Here is a 27367-nt window from a genome sequence, read left to right as displayed (position 1 = left end):
GTTAAGGGTTGATTTGAAAGCCATTATCGATACAAGAATAACTAGCACATGTTGTAAGACCTTCGAAAGGATTTTATATTTTGACGTATTACGTTTCCACCAACAAAAAATATCTAACTTATTATCATTATGATCCCCACAACCATATATAAAAATATGATAATTTGATTTTAGTAATAACTTTTCCAGTAGGTGTACAAATGTTTTTTTTTATAAAAATATTTTTAATTAAAAATATATAAAAATAATTTAAAAATATTAATTTAAATTTTTTTCAAATAAAAAATAATTTAAAAATCATTTTAAAAATATATTGATCAGAAATGTTTGATTACAACCAATTACCCTTTCAAGCTATTAAGCAGCTCCAAGTCACTCTAGGCTTTTTCAGGTTAATCTTTCTTTCTTCTTGATATTTTGTTTTCAGGTTTTACTTTGCATGTAGAATTATTGTCACGACCTGAATCCCGGGTCCGTGACCGGCAACGCAGGAGCGGTGTCGGAAGGACACTCCACTTACGCTAAGCCTCAAAACGAACATAATTTATTCAAAAATACGCAGCATTTCATAATCTTCAGAAATATTATATTATTCAAAACTGATGAAACCAAAAGATAGTTTAAAACCCCTCATCAGTAATTAAAACAAAAAAAATAATTCATAATTCTCATTACATTGTCAAAATCCAAACTTAATTAAAACAAGGTAATAGTGGAGCGTCTAAGACATCGAATCAAAACAGCCTTGAAAAATAAGCAAGGCATACCGACCCAAAACTGAAGAAACATGAACACTCAACAAAGTCCACCTGCTATCAAAACTAAGAACCTAAAATAATATTAAGAATGAGGGGTGAGTTCAACCAATTCTGTGAGGGAATAATAATTAATATACCTTTTAGATATTCTTGATATTAATAGTTCGCAAGATAATTTATTTTAATATACATATACATACTAAACATATTATCATAATGTAGTAGAATACATGTCAGAGATCAAATGACACCCAAGGTGACCAGATGACACCCGAAGGTGACCACTGTGGGATGATTAGTCGCCACAAGCTAATGCCTCTCTCACCAGCTAGGTATATATAATACTATGTGTACATATGCTAACTACTCCCCGTTAGCATGGAGTTACTTACAAGTCCCATATCAAGGCATAATAGATATTCATAGAATCATCAAAGAAACGTATATCATATCAAATAGAATTTAGTTTGACAGATTGCGAGTGCAAATTCAAGAATAAATGAGTACTCGAAAAATAAGCAACATATATAAGTATTCAAGAAATTAACTAGTACTCATTGTATAATCAACATACATATTTATTTATAATATATGCATATTAAAGATTATCCCACGCACACTTCGGATAAGATTAAGGTGATCCGGGATAAACTTCAAACAGCTCAGAGTAGGCAAAAGAATTATGCGGATAAGAGGAGGCATAATCTAGAATTTTCAGTGGGTGACAACGTGTTCCTAAAAGTCTCCTCGACTAAAAGGATATTCAGATTTGGGAAGAAAGAAAAGTTGAGTCCTAGGTTTATAGGCCCTTTGAGATCTTGAAAAGAGTAGAGGTAGTGGCATATTGGCTTGCCTTGCCACCTAATCTCTCCTCTATACATCCAGTGTTCCATGTTTCGATGTTGAGGAAGTATTTGTCTGATCCATCTCATGTGCTGGAAGTTCAACCGGTTGAGCTGAGGAAAGATATGACTTATGAAGTTCAGCTAATGAAAATAATGGATCGACAAGTTAGAAAACTTCAGTCGAAAGATATCGCATCAGTTAAGGTTGTGTGGAGCGGACACCCACGTGAAGAAGCGACGTGGGAGCTTGAGGAGGAAATGCTCAATGAGTATCCATCCTTGTTTGAACTTGATGGTAAGACTTCGTTTCTTAAAGACAAAACTTTTATAAGGTGGGGAGATTGTGATGTTTTGAAATTAAATGAGTAGGTAAAAGGCAATAAAGCCCTTGAAGGCTAAAAATGAGTATAAATGAATAAGGGTATTGTAGTAATTGAACAAAGAGTTGATAAATATAAATAGAAAAGAAAATAGAAGAAGAGAGCTGTGTTTTAAGAGTGAAAAACTGACGGGAGAAGAGAAGAAAAAGGGAGGAAGAAGAAGAGAAAAGAGGGAAAGATAAGGGAAGGAGAAGAGAGTTGAAGAAAATAAGTTTAAAGGTAAGATTATGTATAAATGTGTGTTCTTTAAGCTTTAAGTTTCTGTTTTGATAAATGTTAGGGTTTTGAATATTGTTTTTTGGATTTGATTGATGAATTAATTGGAATGTTATGGATTGATTGTTGTGGGTAATTGGTTAATTAGTTGATTGTGATAGATTGTAGGTAAAGATAATGATTTTGAGTTTTGATTTTGTTTAAATTGTGAAATTGTGTTAGAAATCAAGAGATAACAGAAGGTAATCTGTGAAATTCTGGGTTTGAGGTTGAAGACGACAAAAATTCAATTTGGTCCCTTAATTTGTGAAAATTACAGTTTAGTCCCTAAACTTTGGGAAAATTATAATTTGACCCTTAAATGTATTTTGAGTTTCTGGACAGTGTTATTATGATATTAAGGATGATTAATCTCAGTTTGATAATTGATTTGGAATATTTTCAGTTTGGTCCCTCAATTTTAGGAATTTACATTTTAGTCCCCAAACTTATAAAAATTACATTTCGGTCCCTGGTTTGTTCTAGACAGAATTAAGGATGGTTTATGGGTGAAATTTCAGTGTGGTTATGTATTTACAGTTTGGTCCAATTTTGATAAAATTATGTTTTGGTCCCTGTTTTGAAAAATTATCGTTTTAGTCCATAAACTTAGGAGACTAAACCTGGTTTTATTTTATGCATTGGGATCTTTTGTTTGAGTTGTTTTTGAGTATATTTCATATATTGTTGTAGGTTCTCCTAACGATCCTCAATAGAATTTTCGGGTCTTTCATCTGACATTTTTTTTAGTTCTATATTTTTCGGGTGAGTGGGATAGTCTCCTAAGTTTATGGACTAAAACGATAATTTTCCAAAACAGGGACCAAACTGTAAATACATAACCACACTAAAATTTCACCCATAAACCATCCATAATTCTGTCTAGAACGAACCAAGGACCGAAATGTAATTTTTATAAGTTTGAGGACTAAAATGTAAATTCCTAAATTTGAGGGACCAAACTGAAAATATTCCAAATCAATTATCAAACTGAGATTAATCATCCTTAATCTCATAATAACACTATCCAGAAACTCAAAATACATTTAGGGGTTAAATTATAATTTTCCCAAAGTTTAGGGACTAAACTGTAATTTTCATAAATTAAGGGACCAAATTGAATTTTTGTCGTCTTCAACCTCAAACCCAGAATTTCACAGATTACCTACTTTTATCTCCTGATTTCTAACACAATTTCACCATTCAAACAAAATCATAACTCAAAATCATCATCTTTACCTACAATCTATCACAATCAACTAATTAACCAATTACCCACAACAATCAACCCATAACATTCCAATTAATTCATCAATCAAACCCAAAAAACAATATTCAAAACCCTAACATTTATCAAAACAGAAACTTAAAGCTTAAAGAACACACATTTATACATAATCTTACCTTTAAACTTATTTTCTCCAACTCTCTTCTCCTTCCCTTATCTTTCCCTCTTTTCTCTTCTTCTTCCTCCCCTTTTCTTCTCTTCTCCCGTCAATTTTTCACTCTTAAAACACAGCTCTCTTCTTGTATTTTCTTTTCTATTTATATTTATCAACTCTTTGTTCAATTACTACAATACCCTTTATTCATTTATACTCATTTTTAGCCTTCAAAGGCTTTATTAGCTTTTACCTACTCATTTAATTTCAAAACATCACAATTATAGAAAATGATTAAATTATGGGAAAAACTTTAGGAGACTAAGTATTGTAAAAGTCATATTTCCAAGAGATCGCCAAAGAAGAAGTTTAAAGGAAATAATCATACTTACTATCATGTCAAAGATATTGCCTTCCTTCAACTTGAACCGCTACTTGAAAAGTTTAGAGAAATAAGGGCTTAAAAGAAGAAGATAAAGAAAGCTGAGGCCAAGAAGAATGCTGATCTTGCTACTCTTCTTCGAACTCGCGAACCCACTTACAAGCTAGACAGGCTTGTTAGAGAAAGGTTTGTCAAATTCTCATGGTTTCCTGCAGGTATTTTGATATGAAAACGCTAAATGTTTCTTTTATTATTCTTTTGGTGGGTTTGCGGTTTCTGTTGCAGGTATCCACAGTTTGTTGATGTGCTGAGAGACTTGGAGCTTGACCATGGTGCATCTTTTTGCAGCATTACCTGCTGTAGAGAGGGCAAAAATTGACGTGGACATCATCCATAGATGCAAGAGGAAATGTTCATGTTTTTTTTTCCTTTCTTCTAATAAACTTTGAGGTGGGAGTTCAGAGGTCAAAGTTATTATTTGCTCGGATATGGGAACAAATTTTGTCCCATCATTGTATCACCGTGTGTGTGTTTCAATCTGATTGATAATTTTCTTTTGTGCTAGATTGAGTCATGAATGGCAAACTTACATTTCTCGTACTTACTTATAAATTGAGGAAAGTTTTCATATCTGTAAAGGGCATTTATTATCAGGCATACAATTCATATTGTCATTTCGACGAATCTGTGACTGTGTATCATGTCCTACTGACTACTGCTTGTTCTTGTAGTCTTTGTAGGCTGAGATTGAGGGTCAAAAGATAACTTGGCATGCAATGCAACAAGTTTTGCCAGATGATGTCAACTTCAGTACTGTTATGTTAACCTTCTTGGAGTTTTATGAGGTGAGACTTCTGTGACTGCAGGATTTAGCTCCTTGATTGTGTTGACTTTGATATCCTTTCCTTTCCTTTGTTAACTTGACTATATATAAAGTGGGGAATTGATATGACATCAACTAAACTTCCTGAAACAAAAGAAACCTAGAAACCTCTGTGGATAAGGATGCATTCCCTTTTTCACACGGTGATTACTAACAGCAAGTAAGGTTGAAAGATTTGGCTAACTAAAGTCTCATTTTCATGGCTGAACTTGTGAGATTAAAACTCTTCGGATGGTTCTTATAAACCAAAAGATAGTGTCCCTAAGGATGGGGATAAGAGAAGCTAAATCCCATTATTTATCGACCTTTGATGCCTCAACCAGTGAAATTAGCTGATGAATTAACTCTCCCAAGTAAAAGTGATTGTGGATATAGCGTTTCTTTTATTTTTAGCTTGCATCCTTTCTTGCGATTACTTACTGTTTATTTGGGTGCAGAATCTCCTTGGGTTTGTCAATTTTAGGCTCTATCATTCAATAAATGTGAAGTGTCCACCCCTTCTTGATCCCCGATTGGAAGCTTTAGCATTAGGCATGCCTTGTCTTTTCATGCAGGGAGAGATTTACGTATCTTTCTGTTTATGCAACACCAATTTTGTGTTTCTTTTCTCTGTCCATGATGTTTTTCTTAATGCAATGCTGTATGGTTCCTTTTCTTTTGTGCACTTATCATGAACCATTATTGGTTCTGCAGATCTCTATGCACTGTCAGGATACATTGTTTCTAACTCCAGAACTTCCACCTTGGAACCCAAAGCTACTAGTTCATCTACATCAGAGCAAGTAGAGGCTCGAGAGAAGGAGATGCAGACTGATCATTATTCTGAACTAACACTTGCCCAACTTCAGCATCAACTTCCTTCCAATGAACCTGGTGCATTGATGTTCAAGTTCATTTTAAATAATCTGAGTTAAGTCTATCCCTGTAAACAAGGGTGTGCATTTGCATGTTTTTTTAAAGTTTTGGAGCCTGGTTTTCGTGAAAAGGGATTGTAAGAATAGATCTTACCTAATCAGTATACTTTAGTTACATATCAAGTTGTTTATACAGATATAAATGATGATTCCATGCCATTGTTTGGTACTGATTCCATAGCCAACCCAAGGTCACAAATATCTTTCGAGAGAATATGTTCAACCACAGTGGATTTACGATTGCATTAATGCACGGATCATATTGCCAACCGAAGCTTATATGGTGGGAAGGTAATTTTTAGGAAAAACAATCTGAAGTTCTTTTCCCTTGTTTAGGTTTCCTCACCTCCCTATTATTTTATAGTATGATCTATTATAGAGTGACAAGTAGCATTCAGTTGCTATGTTCTGTAATATTGATAGCATAGCTATCATATTTCACGAGAAAAACTTATTGCAGAAATCCACATATGTTGCTATTGAATACGTTCCTTTTCTATTATCGATTGCATTTAAGAGATTGATGCTTGGTATATACTTTCAACATGCAGTATATTTCTTGTTTTGACATGATTGCCCTGCTAACAGGATTCCTCCGCCGCACCTGTCACCTTTTGTTGATAGTAAGGCTGAAGGCTTTGTTCCTGATTATGCAGAGACTATCAAACGCTTGCAGGCTGCCGCCAGAAATGAAGTCCTTCCCATGCCTGGTGTTGGAAAGGAAGATTTAGATGATCCTCATGATTTACTGGTTGAAAGTTATATTAGTCGAGCAGAGGCAAATGAGAATTCCTAAAAAACCAAAAAATCAGGTTTGGAAGTCTGAGACAGAGATTACCTTAAATCCAAGTGTCAAAACCCTCACCCAACGAATAACAATTCATGAAGGAGAAGTAGAAAAATACTCTCAAACACAAATATATTTGCCAGTGGCAAAATCTCTGTTGCCATGGTGGTCGGAAAAGTTCCTATTAGCGTTCCGGTGATAGAACTCTCATATATTTTCCATTTATAATATATTCCTACTTTGTATTTTCTTGATACTAATCTTTGTTTGGCGCTGCTTGCTTCTGTAATGACAGTTAGGACATGTATTTTAACCAACTTGTGCCTGCTCGGTGTTATTGTATTTATTTCTTGTGAGATTTTATCTCTGAATCGCTTCTTGGTGATGCTCGTTTCCTTCACATAAAAGGTCTGCTGTTTCAAACAAACTTACTAGCAGATGAGTACTGTCATCCCTGATCTCGGGATAACGATTTAATACTTGATAGAAATTGGAAATGTCAGCTGTTTTAATGGCTTCCGTTTTTGTCTTGCAAAATGACTGAGATATGAAACCTTGTTCATTCATGTGTTTCTTCAGAGAAGCAAGGAACGGAAAGCCGCTCGCATGAACAAACTCAAGGAGCGAAAGAAGAAGAAGCTAAAAAGCTCAGAAACTGAAGATGTGGCCATATATTATAATTATAAGAGATTATACGATTTTTTTTTAAAAAAAATAGTAACTCATTTTAAATTTTGAAAAATTTACATAATTTTTATATAATTATTATTCTAAATCATGGTTATTAAATAATTAACTATAATTTAAAATAATAGTTTTTTAATAATTATGATTCAGAAGAGCTTTTTTTCTATATAGCTTCTTTAATAACCGTGATTCAGAATAATGATTATTAATTATCATATTAATTTTAAAATTGTTTTATATATTATGTATTTTCATATTTGGTTTATATAAATATGAATTAATATCATAAAAAAAAACAGATAAATATGTGAATATATTATTTAAAATTTCAAATCATTCATTAACAACTTAAAAAATATAAAAATAAAAACAATGTTTAAGAAACACACATATTAATTTGAAATTGTAATTAACAAATAAAAATAATGTTAAAACATCACACTTTGAATTATAGATCTAAGATTTGATAATTTATGATCTTGTTTGACTTTTGATTGTGGTGATTTAAACTTAGTTTTACGTCGAGATTTGAGACACAATCACTATTTTTATTAGCAGTTGCTTAGTAATTCCGAACCTATACTAATAATAATATTAATTGTTTAATAAAACATTAATAAAAATAACAATTGTTTATAACCGTTATTATTGTTGTTATTAAAATCATGTTTTTTGATAATAATTTATTCAGAACTATATTATTTTTTAAATATTTTTTCTTTCATGCTATTTTTCTAAAAATTTTTATTAATTACAGTAATATTTTACCTCTATCTTTTAAAAAATTATAGTTGCCCAATGAAAAAAACTCAAAAATATTATGTTAATTAATTTGATATCTAATAAATAAAATATTATAGATTTATAACTTCTCTCGAACATTTTAGACATCAAACAATACACGTCCATTAATAATAACCTCATAAATCTTAGTAAAGGAAAATAAAACGTGGAAATTACTATAAAGAAACCAACCAGTAGCCATTTCCAATTCTTGAAATTCCCTCCACAAATGGGAAAGACGAAGAAACCCTCCTCCGCTGCTCCCCGCCACAAACAAGCACAAACCACCGCCAGACCTCTTCAATCCACCGTCGATGATTCTTCTTCGGAAATCATAAGATCAGCGTGCGAACAAGCATTAAGGGATGTGAGTAGCAACCCTCAAAAATCCCTAAAGAGAATCAAAGACTTGATTTCCAAACACCCAAACTCCGCCGCCGTCCACCACACCCAATCCTTTGTCCATTTCAAAATCTACTCTCAAACTTCGAGTTCCTTCTCCACTCTTAAACAGAAATACCTCAACAACGCCGCTGATTCAGCCAAGAAATCCCTATTTCTGTTTCCCAACTCAATCACTCTCAATTATCTAAATGCTCGGATTTTCATTAAAATGGCTAAATATTCTAGTGACTATCAAAGAATAATCGATCACTGCTGGAAAGCGTTAAAGGCGCTCCCCTCAGGCTTGGGTCCAGGCGAAGACATTATAGCTTCCCAACCAGAAATGGGAGGAAAGAGCCAAGAATCAAGAATTCAGACACTGAAACAAGTATTACTCGACGTGATGGAAAAAGCCAAGATTGAGTCGTTATTGATCGGTAAAGATGTGAGCGAGAAGATGAAGGAAAGTGCCTGTCATAGGATTAAGGCCAGGGTTCCGAAAGATGAGGAGTTGCCTTGTGAATATGAAAGAAATGAGAAAAGGAAATTCATTAAAAACGAAATTAAGATCTTGAGGGATTGCGAAAAAAGGGCGTGTGCTGGTTTTGTTGTTAAAGATCCCCAAAGCATTCTGAACAAAGTAAAGGCGGATTCCAGCAACATAACCATTGTTTCGAACTACTGGAAGGAAATGAGTAATGAAGAGACAAGAGGATTACTACAAGTGAGTATTGATGAGATTGCTGGCTATTACAAGAAGCATGATCGATTAGTGGCGGACTATTTGTTGGAGGCTGTAGACTTTGCAAGGAAGACGAACAAGTGGAAGTGTTTGAAATGTTTTTCTTGTGCATTGTTCTTTTTTGAATGGAAGGAGTTGCGCAGTCATGTTTTCTTGAAGCATCTTGGGGGTTTATCAGAGCAGCAAATGGAACTTGTGCCCTTTGGATTGGAAGATAGCTATGTTGAGGAGATTGAAAATGGGGTGTGGAAACCTGTGGATGTAGTTAACATGGCGCAAGAATTGTCGACATTCAGACATTGCAAAAACAATGTGTACCAAGAAAAGTGTAAGATTTATAGCGATCAGAAGAAGTGGATGTTCTGTGATGATGCTGAGCGCCAAGAGTTGTTGAAGAAAATTCATCGATTGCTCAAGTTGTTCTTGAAGAATCAGTGCCTGGCACCGCGAATCTTGTCATGGATGTGGGACTATACTATTCAGGAGTTAGAAGAGAGTATGGAGCTAGGATTTAAGGATTTGGTTCCTATCCTAGAACAAACGCAAACTCCCCTGTCTATTTGCTTTTTATGGCTTGAGCAACTTGAGGTAGTGTTTGACTTTTTGGAAGAGCTGTCTAATGACTGTGATTTAGAGGACAATATCTCGGATGATGGAGGAGATAGCAAAGAGGAATTTTGTGATTATGAGCCCATTCATTTTAACAGCGACTCTTCATGCCTCATATTGGATAAGAAATTCATCAGATCAATGCTTGATGCAGGAGAGCATAGTAACATTGTTGCAGATGAGGGAACTGCAGTGATTCCTTTTGTTGATGACCCTGGAAAGGATATCCAGTTTGATCGTTATAGATTTGTGAATTGGTTGTTTGTGAGTGATAAGATTCAGGAGCTGCTATATTCATGGATAAATCTCAGAAAACTTGATAAAGAACTAGCGGGGATGGTTTTCCAATTTGTTGAGACAGAATTTAGTTTCTTAAAATACTTCTGCGAAAGAAAATGCAGGTTGTTAGAGTACCAAGAAACGTTTACTGATGTTGAGAATATATGCCTTGAAGAATATAAGAGGAGGGAGGAAATATCGGAGTACAAAGAACAAAATTTCGCATCCCTGTTGGTTGAACGGCAAGATGAGCTTGTTGATTCTCAGTCTGATATCATAGGGAATGAGCATGCGTGTATATTAAATGTTCTGAGATTTGCGCAATATGTTGGTCATAAAAAGTTCGGACTTGCTGAAACATTGATCAGCACTTACTCTCAGTTCCCTGATTTGGAATGCCATGAGGATAAGGTGAATCGAGATATACTGGTAGATGTTTGTGTCAAAGAAGCAATAAAGATGGAGAAACAAAATGTGGTTAGAGAGGTGGACTGCAAGTTTGCAATTATAGCTCAACTTTATTAACCCTTACCTCAGCCTTTTGTATTTGATCTTAAATGTCATTATTCATTCATGATACTTTTTTGCATATGAGTGTATTATATATTACAGATAGATATCAGTGTGATTTGATGCTTATATCTTAATGTTATTTTAGATTCTTACCCAATCATTCTTAATGTTGATAAGTCCTAAATTCAAACTACTACAGCAAAAAAATCCGGGAACAGAAACAGATAATTTTTCTTCATGTGGACTCACTATGTTAAGTCTTGCAGTTCTGCGAACATGATGTTTTAATCATGAAGAATGTTGCTAGCATAAAGAGGATGGAGCCGAAATTTGTGTTGGTATCTGCTCTTGACTATCAATTCATTTTGTTCTATATGGTGAAGTCATTTATACGGGTTAGTATTGGACCACCTTGCTCATGGCTGTTTTATTTGATTCTGTTATGCTTCTTTTATCCCATGTATGCCCTCTTTTTTAAAATCTCCTAGGCACATCTTGAGGATCTTGCTAACAAAGATGCTGTGAAGAAGGCCAATGATGCAGAAATGCTTTCAGCATTGGCTGATCTAGCTCCTGAACCCAGCAAGAATATGACCAAAGGAAGTGATAATTCGAGAAAAACACGAAAGAAATCTAAACTTAAAAAGCACAAAAATCATGGGAAGGCCATGGATGAGGTTTAATCTCTGGACTTTGTTCTCGTTTTCTTTGACAGGCATCATTTGTCTGGATGATTAAAATAGTTGATAACATTATGAAAAATTGACAAAGGTCTGACCTCACCTTTTAGGGAGCTGGTGGAAGCCAGGAGCACCTTCCTCTGGACAAGGAAAATGCAGAAAAAGTGTAAGTCAACGTATACTTTGTTTGGCATTTTTACATGCAAATCTATCTCTCAATGCCTTTCTTTTTGTTTCTCTATGCTGCTAAAGTACATTTTATTGAAAAACATTATTACCACATGGTTTTAATTTTCAAGTATATCTGACCGAAGATGTTTTCCTCATGTTGGTCAGCAGCTGCCATTCTATTGCATCTGATGGTGGTTATTCAGATTTTGGCATTGTTGTTTCCACGAGCACTGAAGATTTGAAACAAATGGAAGAAGAACATAGAAGCAAGATTGGTTCTAAGGTGCCTCAGAAATCATTCTTGAAAGAGGAAGAATCTGGGAAATCACTGAGTGGCTCTGGCATATTTGGTGTTGTACTGAAAAATGATATTGGTGAAAATAATTGCATTCTAAACGTGATCATACAGGTTCTATCCATATCAAATTTTGAGTTTGTACCTTTTCCTATAGGAATTGTTCTATTTCCTTATGTAGTTCTATAAGCTTTTAATTCTCTAGTATTTTATTGTTCTTAAACACAATGCAGTGCTTATGGAATATACAACTGGTTCGGAATGAGTTGTGCAGCATAACAGATTCAGGACATGAGCATATTGGAGATCCCTGCATTGTTTGTGAACTAGCTGAGGTATTTGGTGAACGAAATGAGGCATCTACTTGTACTAGGAGAGAAATTGTATCTACAACCTCCTTAAGACTTGCCATAAGCAAATGCTCCCCCCGTAGGGATAGCTTTCACGAGGTTTGTAAAGAGAATGCTGTGTACCTCCTCTACTTTTGCTCTCAATTTGCAGTATAGTTACAGAATTTTGAAAATGGTAATCACTGAGCACTTTTCCTGTGTGATTGCAGTTCTGACAATATCTACCAAATTCACAGGGACAAATGAATGATGTGGATGAGGTTCTGCAAAATATTCTTGTTATTCTTCATCAGTCCTTTACCAGTTGCCCAGCCCCAGATGCCTCATCTGAATCAGAGAAAAGCAAGTGGGTAGAATGTCAGCAGTGGACAAGCAATAAATGTTTAGCTCATAGACTCTTTGGTATGGACATTTATGGGTATTGTGACAGCTGTGGTCTGGAGTGGAGGCATCAAACGTTTTCTGATTTTTCTCACTATATACGTTCAAGTCAGCTTAGAGAAAAAAAGGCAGTATTTGCTATTTTTTCCCTTTCTTTTGATAGCGAAGTTGTTTTTTATATTTTTTTTTATTCCATATTATAACATATACCAGAATAATTTTTATCCCATTAGCATTTTTGTGATTAACCAACCGTTGTGCAACAGAACAAAAATCAAGCTAGCTCCTTTGATGAACTTTTGAAACTGATGCTAATGGATGATTGCTTAACTTGCAATCAAGATGCTGGAGGCTGTGGAAAACCTGACCGAATCCAATTCATTCTTCGAACACCTCCCCAAGTCTTCGTTTGCGGTATGCTAGTGAGTAGGTTTTTAGAGACATGTAGTGTGGCATATTCTCATTAATGCTAGAATATTTAATAAATTTTGATGTGGTTCCTATTGCAGTTCTCAGCATGCAGACTGCACGTGAGAGTAGAGAAGATATAAGAGATACTTTAACAGCTTTGGATACTGAAGTAGATATTGGTGATTTATATCTAGGCCTAGGACCAGGGAACGGATATTGCCTTGTTTCAATGGTATACTTCATGAGCTATGCATGCATGCATGCGTAATAGTCTTGACTTCCTTTGAATGCTTCAGACATCCTTTTATTTTGAATTAGTAGTGGTTTGATTATTATTGCAAATAAACAAATAACTTATTTTACCTTTTCAAGTTGAGATGGTGTTTCTTTTACAGCAGAAATCTGTGTTTTGTACAGGAAAACCTCTTATGAGATAGAGCATTTGCGTCATTTTGATTTGTAGGTTTGCTATGATGAGCTACACTATGTATGCTTTTGTTATAGTCATGAGGGTAAAAGATGGACCATGTATGATGATGTGCATGTGGAGGTATGTAAATTCCATTCCATTGCTTACATTGTTAAAGAAAGCTAATAATGGGATAAATTTTCTTTACATTTTTTTTGTAAATTTAATTTGTTTTGATTTGTACAGGTCATTGGGTTTTGGCATAATCTCCTTGACAAGTGTGTAGATGAGCTCTTGCAGCCACGGATTCTTTTCTTTGAAGCTGACGTTATAAAGGTGGCAGATTTCTACTCATCCTGTTATTCTGATTAGTGTTCAGACCTAAATTAAGTAGTAATCTTCTCATATAGTTCACATGAGTTTTGCTGTTATTATGTTGACAGATTTTTATTTGTTCCATTGTCCAGTGTCCACAATTTGATGATCTCAGAAAACTTAGTGGGAGTTCTGGCATGCTATGCAATCTAGGAGATGGGGAAGTGAAGCAAGGTTAAGATCCCTTATATTAGTATCTTTGACTATAGCACCAATTAAGGTCTTCTAGATAGGGGTCTTAATTTTTCAACTGTATTATGTGTTGAGCTGGTCCATCAGCTGAAGATATTCCTGAAGAGAGTACGCTGCATAATGATTGGCAAACTGCAAAGGATGAAGGTGGGAATTTGCGAAGTCATGCTCAAAATGAAATGAAATTTTTACGTCAGGATAAATTTCAAGGTAATAGCAGTACTGTTTAGATACTTCTGTTTGCTTCATTTTGGTATGCATTGAATTGACACTCATGCTATGTTTTCTAATTACATGATGAAATGGCAAGTCTTCTGCCATATGCCTGCTGCATCAAGAAACCATGAATGATCACTTTAGAATTTAGGTTCAGTTGTTATACGGGAAGGTCCTTTTCCAAATCCATGGGCTCTCACATGAATAGCTTCCCTCTTTCAAGAATAAACCAGTCCACAATTGTTTTCACTGTTTGGATCCCTAGCAAACACTGAAAGGATTTGTATTTCATGTTTATGATTTGAATTTAGATTAAAGAAATCATTACATGCTATGTTAGACAACATATGCACTGAAAAGTATTCAGGTATATGATTTACATGAAGGGTATAGATGGAAAAGTTGATAGGGAGGCACTTGTATATCAAGATTCAGAGTTCAGATGAAGAAACAATATGCTCTGTTTCAAACTATTTTTTTTTTTTTGGGGAGAATCTTTTTCAAACTAGTTGAACAATTATAAAGGCACCATCACTCTGAAAATGGTTCCTTTTAACTTCCAGATGCATGTCGAGTGCAAAAGCATGTTCCCTTGGAGATGGATCAAAAGTTGCTTCAAAATTTATTCTTGGAAGGGGAAGAAACTGGAAAATGTCCAACTGATTCCAAGGTTGATTACATGGATGGATCTGAAATATTGGGTTCTGGGCTGAAAAATGATATCGGCAAAAACTATAGCTCCTTAAATGTGATTATACAGGTTCAGTTGCCATATCTTTCTGGATTTTTATTATGTTCCTTTTTGAATATTGATTGTTTTCTTTTCCTATACAAATGTTTGCCAGTTCTCAAATCAGCAAGTCCTTTGTTGTTTTTGGTAAAGTGCAGTCCTTATGGCGTATACCACAGTTTCGGAATGAGTTAGCTTTTAAAACAGCTCCAGAACATAAGCATGTTGGAGATCCTTGCGTTGTCTGTGGATTAGCTGAGATATTTGATAAACTAAGTGCAGCAATTATAAATCCTAGCAGAGAAATTGTTTATCCAACCTCCTTAAGCATTGCCATTGACAAATTGTCCCCTTGCGGAGATCTCTTCCAGAAGGTTTGTATAGAGACTGTTGTATATGTCCTTCACTTTTCTGCTTTCTGTTTTTGCTGAAGTTACAAATTTTAATCAACAAGCACTGTCTTGTACCATTGCGCTTCTGACAATGATATACCAAATTCACAGGAAAAAATGAACAATGCTTTTGAAGTGCTATGGATTATTCTTGATTCTCTTCATCATTCCCTCACCAGTGTTGAAGATTTCTCTTTACCTGAATCAGAGAAAAGAAATTGTGTAGGATCTTTGGAGTGCACAACTGACACTTGCTTGGTTCATACACTCTTCGGTATGACAGTTTATAAAAGCGTGAATTATGACAGTTGTGGTCTGGAGTCGAGACAACAAAAGCATACCTTTTTCTTTCACACCATATCCGCATTTGAACTCAGAAAACAGGCAGAATCTTCTTTCCTTGACAAAGTTGCTTGTCTTCTATCCCATATACAACAGATATCATGTTAATACCATTGATATTTGTGTAATCAGGTTTCAACTCTGATTAGGCAGGGAACTAGCTCATTTGCTGAGCTTTTGAAGCCCATGCTGGTGGATTATCATTTGACTTTGGAACCAGATGCTGATGGATGTGGAGAAAACCACATCAAATACTTTCTTCAAACACCTTCCCATGTGTTCACCAGTGGTAATTCATTGTTTACAATTATGTAGTCTGTCATATTCTCAACAATGCTGGGAAAGTTTAATGGTTTAAAATTGCATGGTTATTTGCAGTTCTAGAGTGGACAACTATATGGGTTGCTAGAGAAGATATCAGGGAAACTTTAGCAGCTCTTGCAACTGAAATAGATATTGGCATTCTTTATCAAGGTTTAGGAAAAGGAAAAAAATACCGCCTGGTTTCAGTGGTATACTTCACATTCCTAAAACTACACTAGTGTATAATTTCTGTTTCTTCTAACCCTAAGGGACTGAATGAGTTGAGCATGAGTTGTGAGTCGTGACTTTGGGTGGTTAGGTGCTCAACAAGGGTTTGAATCCCACCAAGCTCATTGAAACTTTGCCACAAGGAGGTGATTCCTCATGCAACCCCCAGTCACTCTCGAGGGTTTGCCTTTGACTGGGCTGGAGAGGACTTATCTCTATGTGCACAAGTTGGCTTGAGGAGGCCCTTAACTGTAACATAAAAATAATTGTACCTTCTATCGATTCAATCAACAATGCATCTCTTCTTATTGTCCTGAATTAGCATGGTGATTATTGCAAATAAAGAAATAATTTAATGTGCCGTCTCTAGTTGACTTATGATTCTTTAGCTTCTGAAAACTATTTACTGTTAATTCCTGAATGGGACCAGTGAACAGAATATTTCATTGCTAAAAGCCAGCAATCGATTTTGTAGGTTTGCTATTGTGGGCTACTCTACTCGTGCTTCATTTACAGCGATGAGTGCAAAAGGTGGATGATGTACGATGACACACATGTGGAGGTACATTCTGGGTCAAGAAAGTTATGATAGATTTTATGCTATCATGTTCACAAGTAAAATTTGATTTGTACAGGTCATTGGGAGTTGGGATTGTCTCTGTAAAAAGTGTGTAGAAAAGCATTTCCAGCCACGAATTCTTTTCTTTGTAGAGAGTGCACCAACTGAGATAGATCAAAATATGCCTCCGAAATCATTCTTTGAAGAGGAAGAATCTGGGAAATCACAGAGTGGTTCCAAGGTCAACTATGAAGACAGCTCTGGTATATTTGGTGCTGGACTAAAAAATGATGTTGGTGAAAATAGTTGCTTTTTAAACGCGATCATACAGGTTCTATTCATACCAAATTTTTAGTTTGTACCATTTCCTATAGGAATTGTTGTATTTCCATATGTAGTTTTATCAGCTTTTAATCCTCTAGTCTTTTGTTCTTAAACAAAATGCAGTGCTTATGGAATGTACAGCTGGTTCGGAATGAGTTGCGCAGCATAACAGATTCAGGACATGAGCATGTTGGAGATCCCTGCATTGTTTGTGGATTAGCTGAGGTATTTGGTGAACTAAGTGAGGCATCTACTCGTACTAGAAGAGAGATTGTTTCTACAACCTCCTTAAGACTTGCCATCAGCAAATACTCCCCTCATAGGAATAGCTTTCTGGAGGTTTGTAAAGTGCTGTATACCTCCTCTACTTTTGCACTTAATTTGCAGTATAGTTACAGAATTTTGAAAATGGTAATTACCAAGCACTTTCATGTGTGATTGCAGTACTGACAATATCTACCAAACTCACAGGGACAAATGAACGATGCGGATGAGGTTCTGCAAAATATTCTTGTTATTCTTCATCAGTCCTTTACCACTTGCCCAACCCCAGATGCCTCATCTGAATCAGAGAAAAGCAAGCGGGTAGAATGTCAGCAGTGGACAAGCAATAAATGTTTAGCTCATAGACTCTTTGGTATGGACATTTATGGGTATTGTGACAGCTGTGGTCTGGAGTGGAGGCATCAAACGTTTTCTGATTTTTCTCACTATATACGTTCAAGTCAGCTTAGAGAAAAAAAGGCAGTAATTGTTATTTTTTCCCTTTCTTTGGATAGCAAAGTTGCTTTTTTTCATTCATTTATTTATTCCATATTATAACAGATACCAGACTAATTTTTATCCCATTAGCATCTGTGTGATTAACCAACCATTGTGCAACAGAACAAAAATCAAGCTAGCTCCTTTGATGAACTTATGAAGCTGATGTTAATGGATGATTGCTCAACTTGCAATCGAGATGCTGGAGGCTGTGGAAAGCCTAACCGTATCCAATTCATTCTTCGAACACCTCCCCTTGTCTTCATTTGTGGTAAGCTAGCGGGTGGTTGAGTTAGAGATATGTAGTGTCCTTTTCTCAACATTAATGCTCTAATATTTACTAGTTTAAGATGTGTTTATTGCAGTTCTTGTGCAGACTGCACATGAGAGTAGAGAGGATACAAGGAAAACTTTAACAGCTCTGGGTACTGAGTTAGATATCGGTGTTGTATATCAAGGTTTAGGACCGGGGAAAAAGTACTGCCTGGTTTCATTGGTATACTTCACATGTATAAAACTTTGCTACTGTTTAATAATCTAGACTATGATGTGTGCTTTCTAATGATTCGATCAACAATGATTTCTTCTCTGGTTGTTTAACAATCATTTCTTCTCTTGTCCCGAATTAGTAGTGTTTTGGTTATTCTAAATAAAGAAGAAAAAAATATTTATTTACCTTTTCTAGTTGATCTGGTGCTGCTGCAGCATTAGAAAGTTGTCTATTACTTCACAGAAAATCACTTACTAGAATCTATCTTTGCACATTTAATTGTAGGTCTGCTATCATCACCAACACTATGTTTGCTTTAGTTACAGTCATGAGCATAAGAGATGGACCATGTTTAACGATGCTAATGTTGAGGTAAATTCCATTTCTCAATTGTAAGGAAAGTTAATGTAATAGATTTTTTTTTTCTTACACTGTTAACTTGTTTGTAGAAGTTATTCAAATTTGATTTGTACAGGTCGTTGGGTGTTGGGATGATCTCCTAAGCAAGTGTTCACATGAGCAGTTTCAACCGCAGATTCTTTTCTTTGAAGCTGTACAATAGAGGAACTTTGAGGAAACTTGGTCGCCCCATTGTAGCACTGCTTATCTTGGAATAGTTCATTTTCGTGCTGTTACAACAGATGTTGGGAAAACAGGCATATATTGACATGGAAGAACCCTAGATTGAGTTTCCTGACTGGCCCTTCATCATTTCATGTCCTTGTTGAGGATTTTTCCAAGGATGCCAGATTTGTAATGGAAGTTCTACCTTTGGCAATGAAATGATAATGATGAACACAGGTTTAGTAATGTGAAGGCATCTCATGGATGATCCATATTTGGCACGCAAGTGTGGCAAATATTAAGGTTTCCACTCCTTTTATATACCAGTCCCTTTGGAACATGATTGCATGCCCATTAATGCGAGTCTTATAAACTGTGTTGATTTAAGATTCTATCCAGCGAGTTTACTTCTAAATCTTTATGATAAATCTAAATCTAAAAAAAAGAAGGTGGTACAGATTATATAGTGATTATGGTGGTGAATGTAATAGAATTATAATAACAAGATGACAATGATAATGATAGAGGTGATTGCTTTGACAGTGATAATGCTTGATTTAAATGAAATTTATGTAATAAAGATTACAGATTTGGAGGTGATGCTTTAAATGAATCATGGATTCCCTCACCGCTTTTTAAAACATGCAGCAACTCTTCAGAGAGCTATTTCATTAGAAATGGTAACAAGATGGTGGAATCAAGTGGGATTTTGGTCAATACATTTGGAAGCTTTGGTGATAAATAATCACATAGAAAAGCTAATTAATAGAAGTAAAAGCAGGACTGCCCCCTAGTTATTCCCATTAGACCACTTAAACCCATGTGATTTTAAGAGAAGCAAATTGTTAACATGGCTTGATGGTCAACCATCTATATTAATATTGTATTATATAAAGGAGTTTGCTTTCCCTGTGATCTCATGTTCAAGTTATGTGGTTGCTAATATAATGACCACTGAAGACTTACATGGTCGTTAATTTCAGGATCCGTGAGATTAGTCGAGATGCACGCAAAATGATCCGGACATCTATGTTAATCTATAAAAAACTGTGTTGTAATTCAAGATTTATTGGGATTTTAAAAAAATAAAAAAATATAAAATGTCTTGAACACCACATGCTTGTAGGATTTTCCTTATGCATAACATGTGATACAAGTGACCTCGGGCAAATTAATTAGACCAAGTCAACGTTGTTGGAACCCATGTGATCATAGTGTTGCTGGTGTCCATGTGATCATATTGGGATCTTATACAGATTTTGATCCAAGTTCAGAACAATACCGATGGCTACAATCAGATTTACCTAAGGTTGACATGAGATTGTGACAGCTTTTCCAACGTGTTTCTTTTGTAGCAAACCAAAAAAAAAAATGGACAGGCAAAATTAGAAATAAAAGTATTTGAATGAAAAAAATTGAAGAAAAAAAATTGATTGGTATTTTCATATTTTTCACATTAAAATGATCTATTTACCTTTTAAATAAATAAAAAAAATTAACAGAAAGAGCCAATTGAGTCTTTTTAACTTTTTTAAAAGAATAAAATTACTTAAATATCTTTAAAGATAATTTTTCTAAAGCTGAGGTCCAGGGGATTTTCAATTATTTTCTTTTCTCTAGCATGATAAAATTTGGGCAAATTGGTATTGTCATCATGGTTTTTAAGTTATAATAAATTTGAATAAGGAGCAATTCAATCTTTTAACAAACACAAAACATTGATTAAAAAATTTTATTGGTGTGTGCAACGCATGAGCAAATAAGTGGACGTTGTTCGTGTCATTCAGGTGACGCGTGTAGCATTGTAAGATGGCCAAAAACCTCCTTATGAGGTGGCATTGGAAGCGTCGTGTTCCCCCCTTCATTGTGGTGTGATGCGTGTCTTCGGGGATCAATAGTTGAGCTCTAATAGTGTGTTTTATCCCCCCCCCCCCACTTTTCTCCCTCTTCTCCTCGAAAAATACGTTGAAATTGCAAAGATTTACAAAATTATGGTCATTTATTGATTGGATTTAGACCTTATTCTTTTGATTGCAATATATTTGGTTTTGAATTCTTTATTGAATTTTTTTTCGATATCGTTCCTTAGTATTAGATTTTTATATCAAGTTTCATCCTTATTCTTTTAATTGTTATTTTTTTTATTCTTTTCTTAATTGAAATTGTTTCTCATTTTTATCCCTTATCATTTGATTTCATTTTCTTTTTGTTTCAAATTTCATCCTTATTCTTTTCAATCTTTTTTTGGATCTTTTTTTGTTGAATTAGTTTTTTTTTTAATTTTATCCCTTATTATTTTGGTTGGTTGATAATTTTACTTCGTTATTTTTTTTTGGTTTGCCTTTTACAATGTAATTCGGCCTCATAACCCGTGTCACATGTTTGAGAGATTTAACTGGGTTGACTTTGGTTTTTTTTACATTATTTTTTAATTTTTAAAATTTTATTTTTGAGCATTGAGTTGGTTGAAGATTGATATTCTTTATTTTTTTTTACTTTCTTTTCATGGAATTATCCCGATCTCATGTCTTGGGTCATGGATTTGGCAAATTTACTAGGATTGACTCGGATATTTTTTTTTGCATTACCCTTTTAATATTAGGTTGGTTTGAAAATTGAGTTTTATAATTTTATTTAATTTACTTTTCACAGGATTATCCTGATCTCACAACTAGTTTTTGAATTTAGCATGTTGGCTCGAATATACTCGAGTCGATTTTTTCTTTTAAAAAATAGTTTTTTTTTCAATATTTCTTTTTGATATTTTATTTTTTGGGGATTGAGATTCAAATTGTTTTTCATATTTCTTTCTATGTGATTATCCTGTTTTCATTTAATTTTTATTTTGTGGACAAAAAATATCATGGAGACCTTTTACGAATATTTTAAAGATGTATTTTCCATATTATTGACAAGCATTCATATTTTACATTGAATTATTTTTTAATTTTTTGCTTAATTTGTTGTCAAAATCTTCTTTTCTAATCATATTATTAAATTAATCAAGCATGTTGAACTCAATCGAGTCAATATTAGAGTCTCATATTTATTTATGTTTGTTTTTTATGAACATTTACATCGCATTGGTATCTTTTTTATGTTATTAAAATATTAGAGTGGCCAACAGCGTGGCGCAGGCCACCAATCTAATTAGGTGCAATAATCTACCTCAAGAAAGGAAAAACAAAAATTAAGAGCAATAAAAGTAATATAATTTCAACTAGATAATTGCATGTGTTATGTTGCGAGCCGAATCAAATTTTTATTGAACATAAACAAAAAAATATTAGTGTTGTTAACATGTTTTCAAATAGAAAAAAAAACTATATGGGGGTTTACTTGGTGTGATCTAGTCAACTTTACAGATTTAAAGACAACTTAAATGATTAGTAAAAATATAATTTGACTAAAAAAACTAAAATTATATCTTAAAAAAAAATATTGAGACAACAACATATTAGATCGACTTAGATTTATTTAGATCAACTCAGGTTAACTTATTAATTTTTTAAATCAGGTCATGAGACCCTAATAATCCTATATAAAGTAAATAAAAAAAATATTAAACCTAATTTTCAATAAAAAAGAAATTGAAAACAAAGTTCAATTAAAAAATTGAGTAGAGTCAACTTGGTTTAACTTATCAAAACTTAAGCTATAAGACCGGGATAACCCTATAGAAATAAAATAAAAATAAATTATAAAGTTTAATTCTCAGTTAATCCAATATTGTAGGATGAAAGTGAAACAAAAAAATCAATTAAAAATAGAACACAAAAAAACCACCGAGTTAATTGACTAAACTCGTGATTCGTGACCCTAGTCATGAGAAAACAAACCAAAATAAATTATAAATTATAATTCTCAATCAATCCAATATTAAGGATGAAATTGAAAAAAAAACATTCAATAAAAAAAGAAAAAAAAAACCATGATGCAACCATTCTAACTTGCAACTTGGGTCATGAGACTATGATAACCCCATAGAAAGTAAATAAAAAACATTATGACTTCAAATTTTTAATCAATTCAATATGAAAAGATGAATTAAAAAAAAGTTTTCAATTAAAAAAAGACCAAAAAATGCCTAAGTTAATTTGACAAACTCACAAAGCTCGTAACTCAAGTATGAAACCATGATAATCTTAAAAAAATCAAATATATATATATATATATATATATATATATATATATATATATATATATATATATATATTCAATCAACCTAACGTTGAGGGGTGGAGGTAAGAAAAAAATTCAATTAAAAAAGAATAAAAATAATGACATAAATCAACTCTGGTTAACCTGTCAAACCCAATAAAGTAAGATAGCTCAATAGAAAGTAAATCGAAACAAATTATAAAATATAATATCTATTAAATTTAATATTAAAGGATAAAATTGAAAAAAAATCTTAAAAACCAAATTAAAAAAGTCAGGCTATGTAATTGTTCATTACTTTAATGTAATGCCAAAACTTTTTATATGTTAATGTTAGATTTTGCATGGTCCGGAAAATGGGAAGATAAAATCCGACTTCTGCTACAAGTTTTTCACTGCACATCAGCTCTATAGCTAAAACTACTATTAGTATATCAACTCTACATGTTTACTTAAGAAAATAGATGAATTGTAATTTTTTCTCATTTAAGTATATCAAGTTTTTCATGATTTTCAATTAAGTACTTTTCTCTATCTTCTATCAATTTTTTTATTTGATGATGTGTCATTTTCCATTACATCGATATTAGTAATCTAACTTTTATTTAATATCAATTAATTACATGAATTTTAATTAATCTTATTTATTTTGATATACCCTTTAACCAATAACTTATATCTTAATGTGGGTTTATAAGAACAACCTTTAAAATAATATTTCCATATAATTAAAATATTCATTATCTCAATGTGTCACCTTTAATCTTTTTCTAATTGACTAGGTTCCTTTACTCAGATAAAAATATTAAATCTTAGAAAAGTGCATGTCAAACAGAAATCAAGAAAATAACTTCTCTTATATATTCACTTCATGTTTAGAAATGAATAATTGAGAAAACTAAAGTATTTATTTGATTTTATTCTCCAATTAAAAATAAAACATAAATCTGCCATGGTAATACTATAGCAATGCTTGATTTATCATAATAGAAAACAAATTAAAGTGGTAATTATACTTAAAATATAATTAAATCTTTCTTTCTTTCTATCTTTCTTGAAGTGATGGTTGAAGATCATTGAACAAATATTTTACAGGCCATGATAAACGGAGCATTGGGTTCCACAAATGATTTGTAGTCTAGTGATACAGTGGTTGGTGGTTAGGTGGGTGTTTGTAAAGGTAAAGATGGTTGTTTTTTTGTTTGTAAATATATTAAAATAATATTTTATTTTTGATATTAATATATTAAAATAATTTAAAAATACTAAAAAAATAAAAAAATAATTTTTTTAAAAAATATTTTTAAAATATAAAAATAAACATACTCTAAAGTTTTATGGGTTATGCTCTGATCTTGATATTTTAGATGAGAGGAGGAATAACTTTGTTAGCTTGCAAATCACAAAAGTTAAAGAGAGAGTGCTATTAGCAATAATGGGAGTGCCAATAGCGGCACCCCAAGCCATTCTTTCAGATTTATAATCTGCAAATAAAAATATTCAGACTTGTAAATATAAAACATCTGAGACCTGACGGGTAGACGGGGACCGTCTACCCCGCCAATGAAGGCCTTCACGCGTTTACTAGCTATGGAATAATGCTTCAACTGCCCACCATCTTGATTTGACTTCCCAATGAAACTGTGTTGTAGCCTTGCCATCGGCAGGTTGAAGATTAGCTGTGTGTGGTCTTTCTATTATTATATATAGGCAGCGCGATAGTTCATTTCAAGAAGACGCAAACTTGCTCATCCAGCTCTTCTCGTACATGAAGCTAGAATAACCACCAAAACAGCTTACTGAAGAATGTCAAGTTCTAGAGACCAGAAACTTGCTCATGTAGCTCTCCTCCCAAGTGCTGGCATGGGTCATCTCACACCCTTCCTTAGACTTGCTGCTTTACTCGCAGCCCGAAATGTCCAAGTCACCTTCATCACCCCACATCCAACAGTCTCGCTGACTGAGTCACAAGCTTTATCTGGGTTCTTCGCTTCCTTTCCTCAAGTCAAGCAGAAGCAGTTTCACCTCCTTCCACTTGAAGAGAATTCGGTTGACCCTTTTTTTTATCAGATGCAACTCATCAAGAGCTCCTGTCACCTTCTTTCCCCGCTTCTTTCTGCTCTAACTCCATCTCTTTCTGGTTTTATCACAGACATGACCTTGGCCTCTACAGTTATTCCCATCACTCAAGCTATTAGCCTTCCTAATTATGTTCTCTTCACATCATCTGCTAAAATGATGACATTATTTCTATCCTACCCCACTTTAGCCGGCTCAAAAGCTCTGGATGATTTAGATGAGACGGATGTCATCAAGATTCGAAACGTGGAATTGATGCCCAAGTCATTGGTCCCCCCACCACTTCTGCAGAAGAGCAATAATTTTTTTAAGAATAGTTTCATAGAGAATGGTAGGAAAGTGACAGAATCATGTGGAATTCTACTTAACACATTCGTAAGTTTTGAGCTTGAATCACTCAGAAAGATAAATGATGGCCAAGTTCTGGAAAGGCTACCTTCAGTTGTTGCCATTGGACCACTTCCACCATGTAATTCTGAGAAGAGCCAGTTACAGTTAACTTGGCTTGATGATCAACCAGCTGGATCAGTTCTGTATGTTAGCTTTGGAAGTAGGACTGCTTTGGCGAGGGATCAAATCAGGGAGTTGGGTGAAGGGCTGATAAAGAGTGGTAGCAGGTTTGTCTGGGTGGTGAAGGATAAAAAAGTTGATAAGGAAGATAGTGAAGAATTGGAAGAGGTAATTGGGCATGAATTGATGGAGAGGGTCAAAGAAAAGGGATTGATAGTTAAGGATTGGTTAAACCAGGACGGCATATTAAGCCACCCAGCAGTTGGTGGATTTTTAAGTCACTGTGGTTGGAATTCAGTGATGGAGGCTGCATGGCATGGAGTGAGGATCTTAGCTTGGCCCCAAAACGGGGACCAGAAAATCAATGCAGATATTGTGGAGAGGATTGGACTAGGGACCTGGGTGAAGAGTTGGGGTTGGAGCGGGGAGATGCTGGTGAAAGGAGCAGAAATTGCAGAAAGGATTAGAGAATCCATGGGGAATGAATCATTGAGAATTCAGGCATTGGGGATCAAAGAAGATGCTAGGAAAGCAGTGGGCTTTGGTGGGAGTTCTGACAAGGGATTGACTGAACTCATCAGCATGTGGAAGCACTTCTGAAGTCGCGAGGATATCCTATACCCTTCTGTATGTCTTGTACCTTGAATTGTCTGTGACCAGATAAACAAGGATTAGATTGGTAAAGTCAAAAGGTAGGGGGAAATTCAACTCGCATTGTCCTGAAATTTTGATTTTTCATCTTTCTTTTGGAGGATGTCTTATCCTGTCTGTTGTGTCTTTTAATCTTTTTCTTATCAATAAACTTCACTTCTTTCATGGAATGAAACAATCCCATGAAAAGTATGAAGAGAGAAAACTACAAGATACTTTTTTTTTTTTGGAGAATGTCTTGCCATAGGCCTTGCTCTTTTGGGTCTTGACAGCCCCTCCGCAGCCTCTCCACATTAGGCACTCCCAAAACTGTAGAAACCACTAGAGAACCAGTCTCCACCGCCTTCTCATGGTACTTCACCTTCATTGTCTCCATGAACTCAAGCTCTCCACATATATCCAAGTAGTCACACCTTGCATAATCCTCAACATGAAGTTCATAAAATAAAAATAACTATTGAAGGGAAGGGAAAGAAACCTTTTGACACATACTGTTTGTGAAGCCTTTCCTTCACTTCTGTTTTTCTACAATTTCCCTCCTTAACCCTTTCTTCCGAATTTCCCAAACACACTGTTAGATGTCAACCCAATTATGCGTCTGCACACAGATACACGTGAAAAGATAATAAAATATAAAGAGATGAAATGGGTAACCAGTCCTGACACGGACAGCCATGGCGGGAAAAGGGACCTATGCGGTTCAGGATGAGCTTGGTCTGGGTGCTGAGCTGGTGGAGGGAAGGTGGTCCTGTAGTCGCTAAGGCCAAAGTTAAGAAACCATCATGAAAGCATATGTACTCGATTTCTCTACCATATCTAAGCAGTCTGATTAAGAACAACTCTTCAAACACGACATAATCACTGAACTTTGCATGGCAAAGTCAGAATTTTGGAACCCCAAAAAAAAGTTTTGTGGGTAAGTTCAAAGCTGAAATCTTTGCTTTTATGATCGTTGATGTTCATAGGTCCAACAACTACCTTTCAAATTTACCGCCAAATGGATCTAGTAATTTTTTCGTCTGTTCAAGTTAGAGATGAAAAAATCGACGGCGCTTTCGGGGTGAGGAGTATGTTTCTACTCGCAAGGATAAATGAAGACCATAACTACAAGACAAGAGGGCACAAGACCTCTCCTAGGACTTCTTGGCAATGATGTTTCATCTTTTGTGTTTTCCGAAACCATAGGTTCACAATCATGATCTTCTACCA

General features: G+C 34.5%; 4 protein-coding genes and 2 pseudogenes across 5 annotated transcripts; all 6 read left to right on the top strand.

The window, feature by feature from the left end:
* The first annotated feature begins 1349 nt into the window (after positions 1 to 1349).
* On the top strand, positions 1350 to 2015 carry LOC133670800 (uncharacterized; annotated as a pseudogene).
* Positions 2016 to 2736: 721 nt separating this feature from the next.
* On the top strand, positions 2737 to 6957 carry LOC133670799 (pescadillo homolog; annotated as a pseudogene).
* Positions 6958 to 8269: 1312 nt separating this feature from the next.
* Positions 8270 to 10649, top strand: LOC133670921 (uncharacterized). The gene has a single exon (XM_062091524.1). The coding sequence runs from the start codon at positions 8286 to 8288 to the stop codon at positions 10593 to 10595; it is 2310 nt and encodes a 769-aa protein (XP_061947508.1). The 5' UTR covers positions 8270 to 8285; the 3' UTR covers positions 10596 to 10649.
* A 193-nt stretch (positions 10650 to 10842) lies between these two features.
* On the top strand, positions 10843 to 12432 carry LOC133670922 (uncharacterized). Its single transcript, XM_062091525.1, has 6 exons — positions 10843 to 10978; positions 11072 to 11260; positions 11374 to 11429; positions 11603 to 11843; positions 11963 to 12178; positions 12289 to 12432. Exons 1-6 carry the CDS (start codon positions 10874 to 10876, stop codon positions 12292 to 12294), a joined length of 813 nt encoding a protein of 270 aa, XP_061947509.1. The 5' UTR covers positions 10843 to 10873; the 3' UTR covers positions 12295 to 12432.
* A 265-nt stretch (positions 12433 to 12697) lies between these two features.
* Positions 12698 to 19097, top strand: LOC133670920 (uncharacterized). 2 transcript variants are annotated; one of them, XM_062091523.1, is made up of 19 exons: positions 12698 to 12874; positions 12970 to 13103; positions 13335 to 13421; positions 13527 to 13616; positions 13748 to 13829; positions 13935 to 14057; positions 14627 to 14823; positions 14952 to 15167; positions 15297 to 15569; positions 15660 to 15816; positions 15906 to 16039; positions 16534 to 16620; positions 16694 to 16948; positions 17065 to 17280; positions 17413 to 17685; positions 17827 to 17974; positions 18069 to 18199; positions 18479 to 18565; positions 18669 to 19097. In XM_062091523.1, the coding sequence occupies exons 1-19, from the start codon at positions 12769 to 12771 to the stop codon at positions 18753 to 18755; spliced, it is 2883 nt and encodes a 960-aa protein (XP_061947507.1). In that variant the 5' UTR covers positions 12698 to 12768; the 3' UTR covers positions 18756 to 19097. The 2 variants fall into 2 exon arrangements, with proteins under 2 accessions (XP_061947507.1, XP_061947506.1); XM_062091522.1 differs by having other exon boundaries at positions 17413 to 17688.
* A 5352-nt stretch (positions 19098 to 24449) lies between these two features.
* On the top strand, positions 24450 to 26350 carry LOC133670639 (UDP-glycosyltransferase 708G1-like). Its single transcript, XM_062091189.1, has one exon. The coding sequence runs from the start codon at positions 24725 to 24727 to the stop codon at positions 26105 to 26107; it is 1383 nt and encodes a 460-aa protein (XP_061947173.1). The 5' UTR covers positions 24450 to 24724; the 3' UTR covers positions 26108 to 26350.
* Positions 26351 to 27367: the final 1017 nt, after the last annotated feature.

The sequence above is a fragment of the Populus nigra genome, chromosome 13 (genome assembly GCF_951802175.1).
Source record: "Populus nigra chromosome 13, ddPopNigr1.1, whole genome shotgun sequence".
Lineage (NCBI taxonomy): Eukaryota > Viridiplantae > Streptophyta > Magnoliopsida > Malpighiales > Salicaceae > Populus > Populus nigra.
Note: the sequence above shows the minus strand (reverse complement) of the source record. Positions and strands in the feature narration are given on the sequence as shown.